Source organism: Fundulus heteroclitus, chromosome 17 (genome assembly GCF_011125445.2).
Source record: "Fundulus heteroclitus isolate FHET01 chromosome 17, MU-UCD_Fhet_4.1, whole genome shotgun sequence".
Classification (NCBI taxonomy): domain Eukaryota; kingdom Metazoa; phylum Chordata; class Actinopteri; order Cyprinodontiformes; family Fundulidae; genus Fundulus; species Fundulus heteroclitus.
Genome location: NC_046377.1, coordinates 5,432,793 through 5,453,154, shown reverse-complemented (window position 1 = coordinate 5,453,154; position 20,362 = coordinate 5,432,793). Strand labels below are relative to the sequence as shown.

General features: G+C 43.4%; 1 protein-coding gene across 9 annotated transcripts in view; it reads right to left on the bottom strand.

Annotated features, from left to right (window-relative positions):
* celsr1a (cadherin EGF LAG seven-pass G-type receptor 1a) overlaps window positions 1-20,362 on the bottom strand; it is a 96,145-nt gene that overhangs the window by 12,530 nt on the left and 63,253 nt on the right. For 3 of the 9 annotated variants that reach the window (XM_036149392.1, XM_036149391.1, XM_036149394.1), the window contains exons 7-23: window positions 17,394-17,525; window positions 13,216-13,373; window positions 11,150-11,313; window positions 10,844-10,969; window positions 8,493-8,659; window positions 8,210-8,395; window positions 8,007-8,123; window positions 7,710-7,884; window positions 7,341-7,479; window positions 6,656-6,776; window positions 5,306-5,489; window positions 4,093-4,194; window positions 2,377-2,474; window positions 2,063-2,272; window positions 920-1,103; window positions 669-812; window positions 402-585 (exon numbers count right to left, since the gene is read on the bottom strand). In XM_036149392.1, coding sequence (XP_036005285.1) covers window positions 402-585; window positions 669-812; window positions 920-1,103; window positions 2,063-2,272; window positions 2,377-2,474; window positions 4,093-4,194; window positions 5,306-5,489; window positions 6,656-6,776; window positions 7,341-7,479; window positions 7,710-7,884; window positions 8,007-8,123; window positions 8,210-8,395; window positions 8,493-8,659; window positions 10,844-10,969; window positions 11,150-11,313; window positions 13,216-13,373; window positions 17,394-17,525 — 2,591 coding nt within the window. The remainder of the gene's footprint in view (window positions 1-401; window positions 586-668; window positions 813-919; window positions 1,104-2,062; window positions 2,273-2,376; window positions 2,475-4,092; window positions 4,195-5,305; window positions 5,490-6,655; window positions 6,777-7,340; window positions 7,480-7,709; window positions 7,885-8,006; window positions 8,124-8,209; window positions 8,396-8,492; window positions 8,660-10,843; window positions 10,970-11,149; window positions 11,314-13,215; window positions 13,374-17,393; window positions 17,526-20,362) is intronic. The other 6 variants (XM_012854770.3, XM_036149395.1, XM_012854773.3 and 3 more) reach the window with 3 other exon arrangements.

Here is a 20,362-nt window from a genome sequence, read left to right as displayed (position 1 = left end):
ATACAATGTGATGTCTCTTCTGTCAAAATGTAAAATTTAATGACTGATCGCTGCAGAAAGGCTATAAAAATATTGAAATGGTTTTCATTCTTAAAGAGAAAGGTATTGATTAAAATTGGTATTGGCAGGTCAAAGTTTTATAAAACAGGATATCAGACATTGGCTACAAAGCTTATTGTACCAATAATAAGGTACAATAAGCTTTGTAGCTTATTGTGTATATATATATATATATATATATATATATATATATATATATATATATATATATATATATATATATATATATATATATAGTAGATGTTGCCGTTCTGTCTATAATGTCTATTTCATACATGAACCTGACAAACCTTGAGTATGAGTATGAATGAGAATTTGATACCAGATGTTACAAACTGTACCTCAGACTCCTCCGGTCGGAGTCGTATTTTTCTGGCAGGAGCTGACCCAGCGACTTATACACTATCACCACAGCAACCGGCTGCGGTGGGGGAGGCTCCAGGTGGCGTCGTTTCCTGTCTGACACTGTATGCTCCTCCTCTTCGGGGCGATCGGTCTGGGCGGGAAGTTCTGGAGTTGGCTCTTCTGCGTGCGAAAGAAGATGGAGCTGAAGGGTCAGAAGGAAACTAACAGTGGCCGAGTGGTTCTGACTGAGACAGCGTTCTTACCTTTTTGGTTACGATCTTGCGAGCTGAAAAGTGGAAAGTGGACAGAAGACCCGAGCTCTTTGGGGTAAGACTCTTGGATGTCCTTGAAGCGAGGTAATGTTGCCTTCTCAGGCTCAGACACATTCAAGTAGTCCATGGTTAGGACTGCGGGTCGGAAAAAGGGAAGAACGCGCATGAAAAGAGGCTAAGGATAAAAACCCATGACATGAATGCAGACACGAACACAAGCTGAAGACCGTTCCAGCACTCACTCATGTTGTCTGTGACGATGGTGAACGGTTTGAGGTAGGCCTTCCGGGCGTTTTGGGCCAAGGTGTTGGCATATTTCTCAAAGTTGCGGAGCAGGTGTGCCGTGCCGCCTTCCGTCCTCTGGATCTGATCCCAGTGGTCCTTGGTGCTAGGGTCCAGAATGGCACTGCCAGCCTGAACCAAATTCTGAACAAGACAAGAAACGGAACTATTACGATCCATGCGATAATTTGACTAGAAAATCCATACTTTCCCTCTTTAATTTGACATTCATATATACAGACAGATAGAGGGACAGATTTACACAAATTCATTCAGAAAGCATGTCTCAGTCCTTTTCTAAATGAGAAGGACAGGTGAACATGACACTGAAGTGAGGCTGCATGTCTCATGCATCTCCATAACTCAGGAAATTGGCGCAAGACAATAGCAACTTCCCTAAACTTGCCTGTATCTGGAATCAGCAACAGTTCATGCTGATGGCCAAAGGGGCAGTTGCCCTGGGTGGCATCAGGAAGGGGAAAATGCAAGCACCAACCCCCCGGTAATAATATATAAAAAATGTCTATTATTTCTATATTATTATATCAATGAAGAATCTGTGCTGCTTGCTGCTGAGAAGAGGATGACCCAGTAATGTGCTATGTGCAAAATGACCCTACATTTTATTCCGCACTAGAATCCATGTAAGACTTCCTGCATTTTGGTTGGTTGAAGGGGCTCACCCAGGGAACCATGCATTCAAAAACCGCCACTGGTTTCAGCCAGTATTAGTCTGCTCTTTTGTCAGATTACATAAAGTTTTAACCTTCCAAGCAACAAAAATTCCAGGTATATTTGGCAGGAAACTAAAGATCAAAATGGCCTGTTGTGTCAGCTGTTAGGCACAGTGGAAGATCTGAGAAACTGTTGACCTCTGTTCCTTACAAAACTCCTAGAAGTCTTGTTGGAGTGCACGGTATCATGATCTCTTTGAAGCACCACAGCATTTTGAATGAAACTACAGTGGCCTCTGCCAGAACTTTGATAATGGATTATCTCTAGTTCATGATTCGCTTTGGGTTTTTTATTTAAATACATTCTCAGGAACTTTTATCTGAAGGCGTCGTGGACAGAAAAACGAGGAGACCCCTTTACTTTTGTACCTTATTGAACTCCGCGTCCTTCATGGCGGCCAGATCGAAGCCAGCCTGCCGGCTCTCGTACTTCAGCACGTGATTCAGCAGCTGGGAAGCCATCTTGACGTCGTTGCCGTAGAAGCGCCGCTTTTTATTTGTGGCGCCGTGAAGCAAACGCACAATGGCCTTGGACTGTTCGCTGTTCATCCGGGAGCTGTTGCGACTCAGGTCCTCATTCTGGAAAAAGGAAGCAGGACAAGGCAAAGGCTAGGACCTGAACAGTTGCTGAGTACAAGATCGAATGCAGACAGCTTTGTAACAGCGATTCAATGAGTATTCACCATTTTTTTCAAGTCAGAGAAAGTTTCTGTGGTGCAGTTGAAAAGTTCAGGAGCCAACCATCCCTTCTGCCCTTCGCTACAGTGGCGAATGGCCGTACCTGGAAATAAAAACAGAGATAAAATAAAAATCATTTTCCTACACCCAGAGTGGAACACAGATTTGTGATAACGCTCTGGGTATTATCAAGTTAATATATAATGGAGTTGTTCCAAATGCATATTCTCTTTAAATGCCAATGTTTGAAAAAGAAAAGTCTCAATAGATGGAGCAGAGAGCCGGACACCCTGAACAAATACCATCATGAGCTATGGAGGAGTCTCAACAGACACCAATGACTGCAGTCGCTGAGGTAGTTGCCAGGAAAGATTCCTGTCACCAAATAAGTGAAAAGTGACATTTGGGTTCAACAACATGAGTCTCTCTCTCGCAACACCGCAAACAGCAAACAGCAAACAGCGGTGAATCAAAAGGTACATTGCTACCTCTTACTGTACCTGGTGTTTTTCTAGGAGTGTTAGAAAACAAACCCGTACATGACTCCCTACAATGAAAGCTCTGCTGGACTAACAGATTAATAAAATATCCTCATGACCGTGTTTTGAACTCGGAACGGCGTATTCACACACCTTAACAGATTAATGGACAAAAGACCGGCTGCACAAACAGTGCAAGATAAATTGACGTTATGACTTCCAGGTAGTTATGATTCATTTTCAAGCCTCTGTCAAAGTCAAGAAGTCAAGAGCCATTTCTCATTTCTTTGTACTTTGCTTACACTGAATTAGAACTACCTACCTTATTGTGTGTGTGTGTGTATGTGTGTGTGTGTCTGTTCTTGTACTTGCAGAACATTTTTTACTCATTTTTGCTCGTAAAGTGAGGACTTTGATGTAAAGGGAGGAGGGTAGGGTGTCAAACTTTCACACTTTACTGTAAAGGATTTTTTTTTGTTAATGTCAAGGCTGGCTGGAGTTTTAATCGGCTGTTTGAAGAATACAGAGCTGCCCTTCCTCCATCTGTTATGGTATATGGTAAATGGACTGAACTTGCATAGAGCTTTTCCAGTCATACTGACCAGTCAAAGTGCTTCACACTATAGCCACATTCACTCAATCGCACTCACTAACGCGCACACATTCATGCACCGATACGCAGAACGGTAGGCAACTTCTGTTGGTTGGCCCCACCTGCTGAAATTAGCTAAAGGCTAAAACAGCATGGCCCAACACACTTCTTTAGGCAACAATGTCTTAAAATCACCCGTGGTAAGCTACGAGAGGCATATTCGTAAACCTGCACACTGCAGGCTAGCTACCCAAGCAAAAAGTGGGCAAAATGTCCTCTGTCCATTCAATCTATAAGATTTGTTTAAGCACCAGTGGAAACAACTGCTGTATATTTTTTAACAAAAGCAATCAGATAACGGTTTATACTTTTGTTTTACAGTTGTTGTGCTAAACCATCGGCCGATTGTATATTTACTCAAAGTTAAAATCACCACGAGAAAGTCATTCCAGCCCATATCTAGTACCAGTCCATGGCTGTCATAAATAGAAACTTCCAGACTTGCCTTGTTTTAAGTAGCTGTTCGTTGACTGAAAAAAAAAGTACCAATACTAAATAACGACACACAGCAGTCAGTTTCAAGAATCGGCAACATTCTTAGTTAAAATACCCCCCAAAACAGCTATGAAAGGAATTATGAAGTTGCACACCTCTGGATCCTTTGGGACACTTCTCGGCAGCAGGGAGTCCAAATTTAGTCTTTGGCCACCAAATGCCAGCCTCAAACGCCTTCGGGCAGGCTTCATACACAACTGTAAAAAAAAAAAAAAACAGAGTTATTTCAAACACAACCCTATACTTAGGATGTGGATGCATAACTATTTTCCAAAAACATTTAATTCTAAGACAAGCTGGTTTGATTGTAGGTCACTGCCTGGTCTGTCCATTCAACTTCCTAGCAGATGGACAGACAGTGGCACTGAACTAAACTCATCCTGTCAGACTTTTAGATAAACTCTGATACACAATTAAAGGTTTCATCAAATCTGGGTTAAGAACAAATCCGTAAAGATCTTTGAAAACCAAGCATCCGCTACTTTACACTTCACAATTACATGCCTCTTTGTGCGTATCAGTCACATATAATCCCAATTAAAGCGATAGGACTTAGTGGCTTGTAAAATGAAATGCTGCAAATAATGCCGGATTCTCCTCTAGCTAAAGAAAAAGCAGTGATTTGAATAGTTTCTTCCTGTAAACTAAGAAAGAAGTTTGTCACAAGTGAAAGTGCAGCGACACAGACAGCAAACTTCCTTGTTTGCCTCACGCCCAGCGAGGCGGTGGGGCTGCGTTGCGAGTAGGGATAACAGATCGGTGTGAGGCAAGTCAAGGGAGGACACGTCTCTATGACGCGCAGAAGAAAAGCAAACAAGTTTCCGGCTTGTTCTATTCTTTCCTCTCATCTCTGGATCAGGATCAGTTCATCATCAGTCTGGATAAAATTCAGCGAGTGGAACCATTCAGTGTGTTAATAGTCTGAACATGTTTCCACCAGCTCTGAGGAGCTTCATGTCAGGTCAGACAGTGACATTTGCTTTTGTCTTCTATTTATGTGTACTGTATTGTGCATGTGCAGCGCTGCTGCCAAGTCGGCCCGCTGGCCAGACTTGCCTCTTATGCTCCAATGCTTGGTGACAAAGATGCGAAGCTAGCTCAACTGCAGCACCGGCGGATGTGAGTGGCAGCATTTGTGTCCTTCGGACTCTTCCGCCATTCGTCCGGGCCAGCTTTGTGAGACAGAAACGTCCCAAGCTATTCGCCGATTGCATTTTGGGAGCAAGCATGAATCACGTTTAAAGGACCTCGATCACTACCGCAGCCTGAGCTGACGTCTCCTGGCCAGGTGACACCTCGTCCACGTACCCTCACATCCGGCGTCTTTCACTTCGGCAAAGGGGTTATCGCAGCGGTTGCACTGACGGCCGATGACGCCTCCCTTGCAGGGGCACTGACCGGTGACCGGGTCGCACTTTCGAGACTTGGAGCCAACGTGGAAACAGTCGCAGGGGTAGCAGGTGTCCTCGCCCTCAGGACGGTAGTAGTTGTCCTGGAGGAAACAGACAGCAAACGACCAAACTAGCAATGCAGCTTGACAAAGAAGATGTTTGGAATAATAAAATTGACCTGCTCCTTGCCAGGCTCTAAGCTTACTTAACTCCGCACTGTCTATAAAAAAGTGTAAATGAAAACCTAAGTCAGGATTTGACTCTAGAATACATATGGAAGTTCATGATCAATGCCTTTGACTGCTTGTAGCCCTGGTCCTGTGCTGGCAAAGGAAACCCAAACAGTTGACCCTTCACTAGAATGCTTGACAACAGCCACAAGGTGTTCCCATCCTATACTAATTCTTTGTTGCCACGCATTGCGACCAAACGCCGACTCTGGGCTTATCTGTTCAGAAGACATTGTTCCAGAAAGTCATTCGGATGCGTCCGCGCAAACCTACACTCAGATAGCAGTAGTCCACTCTACGCCATCGCCTCATTTGCAGTTAACGCATAGCAACGGCGTTTGGGAGATTGAAAACAAACAATTATGTATTGTTTAGGAGAAAGAAAAAACTATTTAACCAAACAAGCACATTTTTGTGTGTGTGTGCGTGTGTGTTTTACATAAAGTGGGCGACTACTCCGGTTCACTTTTTCTACTGTGCAATAAGTCATGTTCCCTTGAGAGAAAAGTAACTTTCTTCTTACTTCCTCAGTTTTTTTTCCCCCCCAATTGTCCTGCCATTAACATTTGTATTTATAATGCTGGCCGGGGCTTCTAGAATCAAGACTGGAGGTTATCGTGTTTAGTTATTTCTCTGAGCACTGGGGTCTTCTTGGGGTGGATTTGCACCAACATCCTCTCCTGAAAAGTCAACTTTTTAAAACGTGCCACACTTGCTTAAAAATAATCTTTCTCTCTGCAGAATGATGGACTTCAGTTTGTTTGGAAATGACCCATAAACTGGTTAGACATGGACGGGCAGCAACAGTTTCTTCTTTAAAGTCATGGCTATTGCTTTCTAGTGTTAATACACACTTTTGTACCTCTGAAGCAATTTCTCTATGAGCTTCTATTCATAACTTAAAATCTTCTTTCATCTAGTAAGATAAGATTGTACAGGTACTGTGATCCTTGTGATAAACCAAAACACCCATAAAGAAAAACAGACACACACATTATAACAAGAAAAAAAAAAGCTGTGAAGGCGTGTGTGTTCACCTTGCAACGGCACTCTCCGGTGGTTTTGCTGCAGTTTTTATCAAATCCTTTGCTTGTATCGCAGTTACAGGGCCCACACGCCGGACTGCCCCACCAGCCCTCAGGGCACGGTTTCTCCACTCTGCCGTGAAAGAGCAAGACAAGTGTGCAAAATCAATTAGGACAGAAACCAAGTTCCTCTGTTCCAAAGCCATGCGTCAAAGTCAAAGGGTTGATTATCTACCTAATTAATCCCACAATTTGTGATTTCAGATTTCAGAGCAAAACGCGCGGCAGACTTCACAAGCATTATCGCTGTTACATGATCTGATAGGGGACAAGTGGCAGTATGGGGGCGGCAGAGACTAAACACCTGCAGAGGATCAGGGAGGCAAACAGCAGGGGGAATCCCGCATCCTGCTTTAGACAGGAAGTGATGCGTGTCGGTCGGCGCAAGGCTTCGGAGGAAATGACTGCCGGTCTGATCAGGGCCCGGCTACTTTACCTGAACTCCTCCGCCAAAACATTACAAGTAGACCGCGAGCATAACAAAACCAAAAAAAAGAGGATCAGGGAACCTCTATTGGAGTCTGCTTCATTTGTAGCATCTGCACTGAGAGATTGCACTTTGAAGTCTGGAAAACACGTCCCAACTTGTTTTTTTTTGTTTGTTTGTTTTAGAAAATGCAGATAACATCTTACTTACTTTTCACAGTACTGGCCGTAGTAGTTTTGTCCACATTCGCAGGTGTATCCGTGGGACGAACTCGGCGTGCGGACGCAACTGGAGACGTGCTCACAGGGATTGAGCTGACAAGCGTCCACGCACTCCTTACCGAAATAACCTGGGAGGCAGACCGTTAAATAGGATTAGGCGACTGACTTTGACATATACGGACCCCACGAGGGACAACGAAGGCAACGGGAGAACGGACTTTACAGATATAACCCCAGACCTGCAACAAAGTTTGCAGGATCTTAGAAAAGCTTCTTGGTTGCTTCTGCAAGATCCTGCAAAAGCGCATCCCACGTTTGTTTCTGTCTTCTAAGTCCGTTTTCGGGGCCGGGGGTTTACCTGGGTCGCAGACACACGTGTGCGTGCTCCAGTCGTTGCTGCAGTGGCTGTTCTCTGGGCAGATGTTGGAGTCGCAAGGGTCGGCCAGATCGCAGCCGTCCTCCACGTGGATTTTCAGGCCCTGAGCCATGTTCACGTTGGCCACGTTGGTGGACGTCTCTCCCATGCGCACGCCCTGCCGGAGAGAAGCGCGGTCGGAGAGGTGCGAGCGGAGAAAGAACACAAAACGATGAGCCAAACAGGAAAAAAAAAAAGGGGGAAACGCTCCGCTGCAGCTCTCGACATGCACAAACCCACCTGTATGCAGCCAACAAATCCTTGGTTGACAACGTTTCCCTCTCCCGGCAGCCCTCCCACATGAAGAGTCTGCACCTTCAGGCCCGGCAGCTCATTGCTGACCTCCACAGACTTCTGCTTAGAAACCCACAGACGGAGATGAGAACAACGTCCTCCGAAGAGATCTCAACTTTCCATGCGGCCCTAGAAGGCAAACCTTATACCTGGTACATGCCGTAATCCAGGGATACAGCTGCCATGTATTTAATATCTTTGTCGTCTTTGATGATTTTCAGCTCCACCAGCAAGTGGTGCCACTCCCCGTCGTTGACCCGGACTTGGGGGAAACCCAGCGATGCAAACAGCTGCTCCCTTAGCAGCACGTCCATATGGATCTGTTGCTCCCTCACCTGGGGGGCGAGAGGATTGAGAAACTCTAGCGATCTGACCAAAAGTCTCGAGAGTCTTTTGACGGCGCTTGGTTTTCGTTGGACCCTGTATTCTCACCATGAGGTTTATGGTGGAGGAGGGCCCGGCATTGACCTGCATCAGAGTACCAGTCGGCTGCCGCGTCCGGAACATGATACCTATGTACCAGGGCACAGCGACAGTGATGTCCGGCTCACTCCAGGAGACCAACGCCTGGCCATCGAAGGACTGAGGAGAAGGCATCTCTGCAGCAGAACAAGGCAGAGTCAGACTGTTATGACACAGAGTTACAATATAGTGGAGACATGCTCCCTCTCATCTCAAAAGCTTTTTTCTGTTGTTGTTGTTGTTTCTCAAGATTTTACTATACAAAGATCAATATCGTACATATAGGTTAGACGTTTTCCGAGGATCCAGGATACGTGAAGCCTTTCAAATGACGTTACTCTTACTGCACAAAGCAATGTCTAATCATTCAGCACCGCACACACTTCTGGTCGGTGTAATCCACAGCAGAGATGTACAATACGCCCTTCTCCTCGGGACACAGACATCGGACAAAGCAGAGGGATTCACACGTTTTACCCAGAGGGAAGCTCTACCTAGAGGACAAAGACCTTGCCTGTTCCTGGCTGCAACTAATGCATTGAAGCTTATTTTCCCTATAAATCAGGTAGCAAAAAAAAAAAAATCTGACTTAGTTATGGGAATGCTTTCGTCAGGAGAAGGGTCTTTGGGAGGGTCAGTTTAGCAGCTCTGGGAGGCCATAAACAACTGTGAACAAAATAGGTGTGCAACATCACACCCCACCTCATCAAGCTGGCTGTTAAAGGAGGACCCCCTGCAGTCATTGTCACCTCTGGTAAAAGGCATATTAAAAACTAAATAAATTCACGTATCAAATGCAAAACTGCAATCTCGAGCTGAATAATTTCTGCAGTTCTCTATTTATAAGCTAAACAGGTTTTTTTTTTTTTTTTTTTACATACTTCCAGCCTCTTTAAATGGGTGGTGGGTAATTCACCTTTTTGCCATTTTGTGCCTTTGTGCCTTCATAGTTTTGACCATTTGTTTTTGTTTTTTTTCACTTTTGCAAGTATGAAATGGTGCTTATTATGGAACATTTTCGTAGCGATCACCCTCACCTGCCAGGAGGGTTATTTCCACTCACCTTGACAACAGACGGTTTAAAGAGAATTTCTATTTTCTACTTTCTATTCAGAGCCTGTTGTGAGGCGGTTATTTGGCCTATAAATCTGGTTATTTGGCCTATAAATCGGATTTATCAGCCGCTTGCTTTATGTCAGAAGCATTAACTGTTTCCGGGGGGGGAAGCAATGAAACTAGAAGAACTACACACAAGCTTTTGTCAGTGGAGACGACAAAAGGTAGGGAAGGTAGACGTCAAGCGTTTCCAATGGAGATCTTACCGATGGTCGGTAAAAAGATTTGAGAACGACTTGTCAAAAGAAAAAAACAACACTTTCAACCAGTATATTAAGGGTTTTCAGTGCATTTTACGTTTGAATTTTGCCCATATTGTTTATCTCATTCTCTCCTACATCGATGAGTTACTTGAAATATGATATATCAGGAGATGGGGACAAAAGAGCCTGGTGGGTGACTCCCAGCGGGTCTTCACATGTAATCCACTCTTGAATTATTTTGGCAGTCGTGAAAGACCGACGAAAACATCTCTCGTTTCTAATTTGGCAGCAGCGAGCGCGAACAGTCAGACCTAACGTGTCAAACGGGTGACAAAGAAGCCAGAAAAAAAACGTCCAGCTTGCTGTGATCCTGACCCAGTTCTGATACTGGATACCGGAGCCTGGCAGTAGTTGGCTGACTACCTCATAGGGAAGCCTGAAAGGTGGGATATTCACACCTTTCTCTGGAAACTTGCCCTGAAAGAAGAGAGTTCTCCCTTTACCACAGAAAAAAGAAAAGTTGTAGGGAGTACAAATAGTACAGCTAAGAAATCAGTTATCGTGGCCTAAAAGTGGGGGGTTTGGAGTAGAAGTGCAGTAAACGGACAAAAATAAACTGAGCGAGGAGTGAGTTCTGGGACTGTGGGAAGAGCTTCAGTTTCACTCTTTTAGTCTGGATTATGCCGGGTGAGTCAGTGGTTTCTTTGTGCTCAAAGTCCAAACCTGAGGCAATGCTTCGTGGCGCTACAATGGTGAGCAGGGGCTTCACCGTGACTCCATTGTGACTGCGGCATGAGTCACCCTGAGCCACAGGTATTCCTCATCAGAGCCGCTCTCCTTTCTCGGTGCTCGGCGCACAAGTAAATAAACATGTTCAAACAGAAGCCGACACGTGCGCGTGTGGCCAACTCACACGTCATCTGTCTGCTCCAAAGGAAAGACGTTGGGATTTTGCAGTCGACTCTTTCTTACGTCTTTGTTTTAATACGTCTTTGTACTGACCTTGCTCACAGTTCTTGCCCCCATAGCCAGTAGGACAGTCGCAGCTGTAGGTGTTCCACTTGCTGACGCACACGCCGCCGTTCAGACACGCCACGCTCGCGCAGAAGTTCTTCTTTGCCGGACATCCTGGGAAGCAAAGCCGGCACAAATGAACGTCTGACCGTCGCCTCTGTTGGTCCCGGACGCTTGGAGAGGCGGCGGGATATTTCTGCAGCCGTCTCGTTCAGACGGAAAATCTGGAATGCTAACATCTTTCAGATTGCGCAGGTGTTGCTTTGAGAAAATGCCCCGGGATGAATATCTGACCTGCAGCTGTGCCATTGTTAGCGATGTAGCTGGCCATGTCAATGGGTTTGCTGTCGATGGTTAGGTTCCTCATGCAGCCCACGAAGTTTCTGTTCCTGACTGGGAAGTCCTCAGGAAGATTGGGAACTCCTCCCAGCAACAGCGGCCCTGTCAAGTCCAGTGACCTGTCGACAATAGCGGAAAGAGATTAGAGTAAACCCGTACATCTAGAATATGACCATTTCTTTGGAGGAAAACACTCAGATCACCCTCCACACTTATTGGCATCCCCTGAAATGACTTTTTCAAGTTTATGAAGAGTGTCTACAAACTTCTTGTTCAGTGATGAATTCGGGTTTTTTTTTGTTCCCCTGGGATATAAATATAACTTGAGGTTGACTGAGGAAAGCTGCACCATTTCTAACCGAAAGCCTCTAAAACGCCAACCATCAAACGGTGAACGGTTTTGGGGATGCTTAAAGTGGTAAATATGAGTTATATGCACTCCATACAAGCTGTGTTGTTTGGCTGCGAGCACGATGAGCTGCATCACGATGGGGAACACAGTCAAGCAGAGATCAGATACAGTTCAACAGTATCCGTGCAGAAATGCCTCCGTCTTCCTTGACATAAGAATCTGGCATTACTTTTTATTTACCAAGCCCTACAATCGGGGAAACAGATAACTGAGACACAGCCCCTTTGCAGAAGTATTCACACCCCTGATGACTTTTTTTAAATATATTTTTCCACGTTAAAATCTAATTTGTCTGTCGGGTTACTGCTCATCCAAATGGGGTGCGTTCCAGCAGGGAACCATCTGAAACATGCAGGACTCTGACCCCAGAGGAGTCAAATTGCCCACCGCAGACCTAAACTGACAGGGCAGGCAGGTTGAGCACCTGGTAACTCTGCAGAAGCTAGAAAGATTCACAGCTCAGGTGGGAGAATCTGTCAGCTCTTAACAGATTTAACTCCTAATATCTGGCCATTAAGGAAGAAGGAAGAAAAAGCAATAAGAAGTTCCCCCATGCAGGTTGACACGAGCCATATGGGCGACGTACCAAATGGAGAACAACAACTACAACTGAGCTGAACTGATTGGCCTTTAGGGTGAGACGAGGCAGTGGCAGCATCATGCCGGGGGGATACTTTTCTTCGACAGGGACAGGAAAGCTGGTTAGAGTTGATGGAAAGTCGGATGGAGATAAATACATGAGACTGAGGCTGAGGTTCCTATAGGACAATGACCCTAAGCAAAGTGCCAGAGGTGCATCGATGAAAGCATATTTATGAGCTCGAACGGCCTAGTCAAAGTTCAGGCATAAATACAATCTAGAATCTGTGTGTTAAAACTGAATTAAATCTTGAGCTATGGGGGAAACGTCAGTCTCTGGGTGTTGAAAGCTGGTAGAGGCATAGCCCGGACACTTGGAGCTCAACTTACAGTAACACATTGACTCTAAATAAGCTAAATACAAAGAAAGGCCACATGTTTTAGAGGTCATTTGTAATAGAGATTTAAACCATTTACTATTTTCCTTCCACAACTACAGTACATATCTTGGTCTCTATAAAATCCCTAAAAAAAAAAAAACACAGTCTGTGGTTTTAACGTCACAAAAAGGTAAGGGTGTGTGAATTTCTTCTGCAGAAGAGCTCGTTTTCAATTATAATCAATCATCCAAATGTTTATCATTTACTTTGCCAACACAATTGCCGTGCTTTTTGTTGCTTTTCACCCCACTACACAGAAGCCGGAGTGACAGCACATGTCTTAATACTTCGGCGTGCTGCGTCTGCATCCGCCGAGCGTCTGTGGCCCGTGCAACGCGTTCCTGAAGGAATACCCTTTGAAGCTTCAGTCAGTCCCCACCCCCCCTTGCACCTTAAATGTGTCTCAGCATGTACTCTCTGCGGGTGACTCATTGACAAAATGTCTCGCCGTCCAAAAGAGCGACTTGCGTGCAGCAAACACGGTAAGTCCTCTGAAGCCTGGGAAGCTGCAGCTTAGACGGGCTTCGGGGGTTTGTCTGACAGGAGATGCCAAAAAAAAACGTGAGGCGCTGCGAAGAGAGGGTTCTCACTTCTTCTGTCCGGTCTGGGTGCCCTGGGCGGCACAGGAGTAGTTGCCGATCTGTCTCCCGAAGCGAATCGCCATGGAGATGTCACAGTCGTCCACGGCGACCACCGCGACCTTTTCGGCGGAGGGTCCGTGAGGGAGGCCGAGGCGCCCCATGTTAGGCTGCAGAGACACAAGAAAGTAGACATTTTGACTTTTTCCAACAATCACAAAAAAAAAGTCTCCCCCCCCCCTTCGTTGGACTTCTTGCGTGAAAGATGACTTTTTCATTCTGCATTTGACTTTGAGTTTCCTCAACCTGCTACTCGCTTGATTTGCCCCTTTGTTTCTTTTGGCGGTTTCTGAGAAAGCTGGCAGAGGCGTCAGCGCAGGTCAGCGCCCCCTCAAACGGTCTTTGGCTGACTTCAGCCGATTTACAGCCCTCAGTACTCAGGCCTCTCTTGGCTTAATGTGACAAAAAATGCCTTTGTGTGTTTGGCTCCAGCCTTTTCTAAGTAGGCTAATTCCACCATCAAGGTCCCTGGCCGACAAATGTTGATCTGAGAAAATGTGGATCGGCTTAGGAAAGAAACGAAATCAGGCCACCAAATCTTTTTTGGTCGCTCTAAAATTGAACCTGAGAATGAAGCTCAGACGGCTTCTTCGTCAGAACCAATCCAGTTTGAAAGAAAAGCTATATTTATGCTGAGATCCTATTTACTAATCAATAATTTTTTTTAAGGAAGTTGGAAGTACTAGATTTTATTTAGGGGTTTCATAGTAAAGGGGGCAGAAAGGCAGCTGAAAATCTCTTGATTTTTGTTTAAAAAGAAACTTTAAAGAATGAAACAGGCCTATTTATTTCAGTTTCACAATTATGTGCTGTTCCAACACATAAAGTCCCAATAAGATAAACTCAAGTGACAAAAGGTAAGTGGAAAATGAATGTTGGGACTTTCAATTGAAATTGGTTCATTCTTGGCCGCTCCATACAAATTTGAGAAAAGGGGAGGTATTAAAAGAGGTGAAGCAAAAACAAAAAAGGTGAAAGTAAGACAAGAAAGAGCTACAGACAAAACAGGGGAAGTGGACTGAGCAGACAAAAGGAAAATGGCAGGAAAACTATGTGGCAGGGGAGAGCACTGTCCTCTATTCGGGCACAGCCGGGCTCCAGTCCAGGCATAGTTTCAAACCCACAGGGAATTTTATCACGTTTTTTTTTTTCCACCATGCACTGCTTTTAACTTGCCTTCTTTCCATGTTTTCTAAAATAAAGATAAAAAAATACACTTGTACACTTTCCATAAATTAAACTGGAAGATCTCCACCTTTGTTTCTCTAACGCAAAATCCTCTCACACAGTCAAGCAGCTGAGCTCTGACCAAAAGGGTTGATAACAGAACTAAATCATGTTGTTGTCTTTACAACAGGTATTTTAGGATGGCATTATTTTATGACTAAATATTCCAAGTATTGTTGCTTTCAAACAGTTATTTCAATGTTTTGCTTCTCATGTTTTACTTTAATAAATCATTTTTGACTATAACATTGTTGAAGACGACACATTTGTCCAAGTTAAATCATAATAAAAATAAATGAATAATAATAAGCATTTTGAGGAGAAATATCAAAAATAAAAACATACATATTGTAAAATGTTAGACAATGAATGTGCAAATGGGTGAACTTTAATTTGTGCATGTCTGCTTGTCTGCATTACACATCTGTGGTAAACGTAGGATGGACGTTTCTGGTCCCTTCACGTAAACTTGATCTAATTAGCTTATTCGTTAAGTAGGAAAAGCACAGTTTCAACCATCAAAGTATAAACTCACCTGTAGCTCATGATTTCTCTTAACTTTTTACACAAAACTACACAAAATAATTGCAATTATTCTGATTTCATGGATATATTTGGCTTAAAATCCCTTATATATACTTATATATATTATAAATAGAAATGTTTTGCAGCCTTTTTGGGAAAAGGCACACATAAACACATCTATGACTCACGTTTTCCCTTTTCCTTTTATTTTTGCTTGTTCTTATGGTTCCATGCTTTGTTCTGTTTATGTCTGCATTCGCTCATTTCATTGGTCATCTATATTGATTGTGCAAAGGGCTAAAAAAAAAAAAAGATGATTGATAGATAAAAATACTGGTTTATTGCCAAATCAAAACATCTCACTAAAATAATGAAATAAAACCCTCATAAAATATAAAATCCAATAGTCACATTTGGCAGTTGCTGCATCACCAACTTAATTACCAGTGTTACTGAAACACCATGTCTAACCTAATTATCAGAATGGCATTTTGGAGCAATAAGCTTTAATTACTTAATACGGGGACCTTGTAACCACATCACGGTCACTGGCAACCAGCCGATCGAGCATTTTAGGATCCACGGGCACCTGAACGTCTAACGAAGATTTATTTTAGTTCAAATGTCAGGATTAAAGATGGGGTTAAATAACCTGGATTCTGTTCTGCTTTATGAGCTGACATGATGGAACCCCCACAGGAAGACTACACTTTAGGAGCTTTTCCCCCAAAAAAAGTATCACAAATTAGAGCCTGGGGTTGCAGAAAACATTGAACTTGAGTGGTTAAAGAGAGTTCAACAAATATCAAATAGAATAAGAGGCGTGTAGCAGGAAGACCTCGACTATTTTGGACTATTTAGAACAGCAACAGAAGATTAAAGCGGCGCGATCTGATTGGACAGTGTAAATGGATTACTGTGGCATGTGGTGAATCAGAACTGCTCATGAGACGGATCAAATTCCTGCTAAATCTGATTAGAGAGTTTAAAAAAAAAAAAACAAGATTCTTATCTGACAGCTGGATCTTTGCTTCATGAAACCTGACTACACAAGCCTTTGGGAAACGGGAACGATCTCTTCTTTACTCAATATTCAATAGTCAGAAAGCTTAAGGAGCTCCTTGTTTAGACAATAACCATTTAGATTGGGACGTAGTGTGAAAAATTAAACTGCGACGGTGTGATAACGGGGCTGAATAAACTACCTCCAGGGAGGACAATAGGTGGTAAACCCTGATTTCTGGCTTATCGTTTATTTTGAGTTCAGTCAAGCAAGAGCGATAAGGAGGAGACGCTAAACAGTCTAGAGGGAGAAAGAGATGCCCGGATCTTACATGTAATGGACTCGGAAGCCAGATTTTCAGAGCAGCTGTTACTCCAGCTGATAATAAACTAACATAAACATTATCTTACTTACTTTCTTTTTTTTTTTTTTTACAGGGGACAATCAAAAGCAAACTTGTAAAGCTGTTTACGTACTCCTGTCTCTAGTCCATTTTCGGAACAGGCAGTAAGTAGGCTGGAAATAAGTATATTTTCATAACCAAACCTGGATTTTCTTTTCAGCAATCTAAGGCCATTTACAGTTTATTGAAATAAAGTTGGATACAGTGTGTTGGAGAATTCCCAGCACCAACCGAGGCGAAGCTCGTTTGGAATTCCGAATCCCAGAGGCCTTCAAAATTACAACTTTTGATGCAACATTTTACAACGGTTTCCCTAAATAAAATTATCATTTCTTCTGAAATAACAAACTCTAAAGCCCGACTTTTTAACATACCCAGGAGTATGGAGGTAGTCGAAAAACTTAGTTACAGAGACGTTTGAGATCCACTGTTCTGAATGATCACCAAATTGTTCTTGCGTCCACGAACACTGTTTCTCATCGGTATATCAAGTCTTTTTATGACCTAGTTGTTGCTAAGAGGTTAAAAAAAAATCTAAATAAGCAAAACAAGAACTCTCCCAACACTATTTACCAAAAAAGCAATAGGGCTCACAGTCAGACTTGTTTTTATTTCTTGTCCCCCCTTGTTGGGATGTATGAATGTACATTTTAAGGGTGTGGCGAAAGAAGAGCTTTAACGTTGGTTTGGTTCACAAAGAATCCCAAACCCCTGAACGCAGCTGAGCCAATGTGTTCAGAGTTCCTATTAAAGTGGTCAACTTTAATTATTTTTCATGGAATAGCCTGAAATAAGTTTAAAAATGCCCATACAGATTCTGAACACACACGTTTCTTCACTTCTCTTTCACAATATAAACCTGATGTTTTCCCCTGTAAACTAACTGGACCTAACCCTCACGCCTTAAAGAGCACTTGCCCCCCACTCTCAGGGCCCCCCACCCCCCCACCCCCACAAGAGCCTCTTATTTACCCCACGCCCCGACTCCTGATGAAGATTCCCTCCCTCTCGGCAGCCGTTTCCAGGGGCGACAGGCGTGCCGCGGCCATGACGACGCACTTGATCCCATCGGAGATCGCCGCGAGAAGACACGGCTGAAGAGATCTAAAAAGACGGCGAAAAAATGTTGTGCGTTGCCAAAACGATGCTGGTGCCAATAAATAAATACAATTAAATAAATAAAAATTTAAGGAAAAAAAATTTAAAAATCAGGAAGGAAGAACACGTCCAAGAACAAAACGCCTCTTCCTTCTACCGTTCCAGATTCACACACACACACACACCTCTACCATGGAGAGGCCATTCGGAGCCAACATGATAACTCAACCCGCCCTGCAGTGGGGATAAACGGCCTCGCTGTGCAGGCTGACATAAAAAAAAAAAAAAAAAAAAAGATCCGGCAGAACGTGCGCTAAACGACAGGGAATGTGTGTGTGAGAGTGGTGATTGGGGAGCATGGGAAGGATGTTTGCAGAATGTGTTTAAGCGTGTACGTATGTAAGCGTGTGTGTGTGTGTGTGTGTGTGTGTTTAGCCACCAGGAAGCAGTTAGCGGAGCTGCAGACGACCACACAGTTCAGTTTGATTATAAAGGAAGGGGGGGCGCACACCGTCTTTCACCTAATCTGTGTGGGCCTCAGGAAGTGCCATTGTTGCTCTCGCTCTTGCATTAAAAAAAAAAAAAAAAGTGTCCTAATGGAGACTGGTGACCACTGAGCTTTGCCAGATTTCAATTCTCGTGAGGTCACAAATAAAGGAAGGTGTCCGTGCCGCCACCTAAAGTGATATAAAACGAGCCCAGAATGCTTTGTGTATGTGCGCTTTCTTCCGAGGTCTGCGAAGGTCTAACGTGTCGGTAGCAACAAGCTGTCAGGCCCACATTACTTCATAGCCTTCAGGCCGTGTAAACCTAGAAGTGTGCATTACTCGACAGGACACACACACGCACACGGGATTTTTAGAGGCCCTACAAAACGCTACAACGTCCTGTCTTCAAGCATATATGTTACTGCCGTCTTCAGCGTCTCATCTCGTGCTCCTGTCTGTCAGCGCTGCCCATGAGGGGCTGCCTCTGATTGTCTGCAGCTTTCATTGGAGGGGAGAAAACAAATGTGCAGATGACAAACAAAGTACAGAAAGCTAGGAGAAACCAAAACCCATTAAGAGCAACTGGTGAAAAGTCCCTCTGCTCCCGAGCTGGGTCCAGACATCAGTAGGATAACCGTCTGGGTTTTGTTTGATGCTGACAGCCAAAATACATTTTACTTTTCCTTTAGCCCTGGGAAAAAAAAGTGGTGTCTCCAAATAAATATTATATTCCAATATTGACATGAATCGTATCTATAATCTACAATTAGATTGTCAAACAGAGCGTGACATCCTGACGTTGCCACAGCAGCACTTCTGCAGCTGCGTGTGGTTCTTCACCCGCTCTAAAGTAGCAGACATGGTTTAGAACAGAGGAGAGTTTTTAAATATATATAACTAATTCAAATGCCGCTTTTAGAGGGTTTTCTGTGTGCTTTTGTACGTTTTCATGATGACAGAGTCACACTTGTGGTAACAGGAATCTTATTTTTGCCATCAAGACACAAACTACATGCCTTTTTTTTTCTTTTACTATTAATGTGAAATGTTTCATTACAGAAGACACGACTTCTAAATTTTTGTAGTTTTCTTTGTTCTAGAACTTGTTCTAGAGAAGTAAAATTATTGTTTTTTAATATTAGGTAGTAGCACTTTGACAAGTCCTTAAGGTTTTGCGATTCTAGGAGAACTATCATTACAATGAGAGAGGCCCAAACTGGTTCTCTGTATCCTAAAGGTTCCAGATCTTTCCCTTCTGTTGAACAGAACATTCAAACAGCGAGTGCTTCAAATTCAGAGAGAACTGAAACAAACAAAAGGATAAGGGATCCCATGAATCTAAGCACGCTGAAGTAGGGACAGCCTTCCCAGGTCAAATGCTGCACTGAGGATGAGGAAGAAGAGACGAACCAATCTAATTTTCATCCTGAGCACACAACTTACACATCAGTAAGCAAATTAGTATTTATTCCACGTTAATACTTTATTAATAATTCCCAAATGTAATTTTTTTGCTCAGATAAATAGGAAATAGCTAATTATCTATGATTCACACTTGATGCTATATCGGGTCAAGAATATCCCTGTGTTATCTCAATAATCAGGTTGAAATAAAACACAGTCTAATGTATAATTTTATTGAACGCTACATCTTCATTAAGATTTACAGTCAACTCTATTTACCTTAATTGTGGCTCTGGACCCCCTTTGGACTGTCAACACTTATGAACTTATGTTAATAGCAACCTTTAGTCTGTAAATATGAGGAGACGGTAAACCGACATCAACGTGATCGATAATCAAAGCAGGTATCAACGCGGGTACAACGACGGAACAATCTGAATGTGGATGTAAAGCGCTAAAGATCCTCGGCACAATAAAACTGTACCTGAGAAGGGTCATGCAGGTGATACGAGGCTTTAGAAGTGGAAGGAGAGATCAAAATAAGGGAGACAAAGGAGAATAATACTCAAGACGGAGCAGCTATTAAAACCAGAGCGGATGATTCATTTCTATAAACTTACACTGACCCTGTTTTTTTTCCTTTCTTTTTTTTTTTTTACCTCTTTTCCTCTCCCTTAAAGTTCAAGGGATCCAGAGATCACAGGAGAGCAAGGAAGGAATGCACAAATTGGAAAAGAAAGGCCTCACGAAATTCTTTCTTCTATTCTTGAATGCAGTACATGTCTACGGATCATACTGACTGGTAACTTGCAGAGGTTGGCAAGCATGCGGATATTACGCTTGCAGAAAACAGTAGCTGCAAACGCATGAAACTAGCTGCGACATTATTAGTATAATTCTTTAATTATCATTTGAGGTGGCAAGCGGATTAAGGAAACACGTCCTTTACAC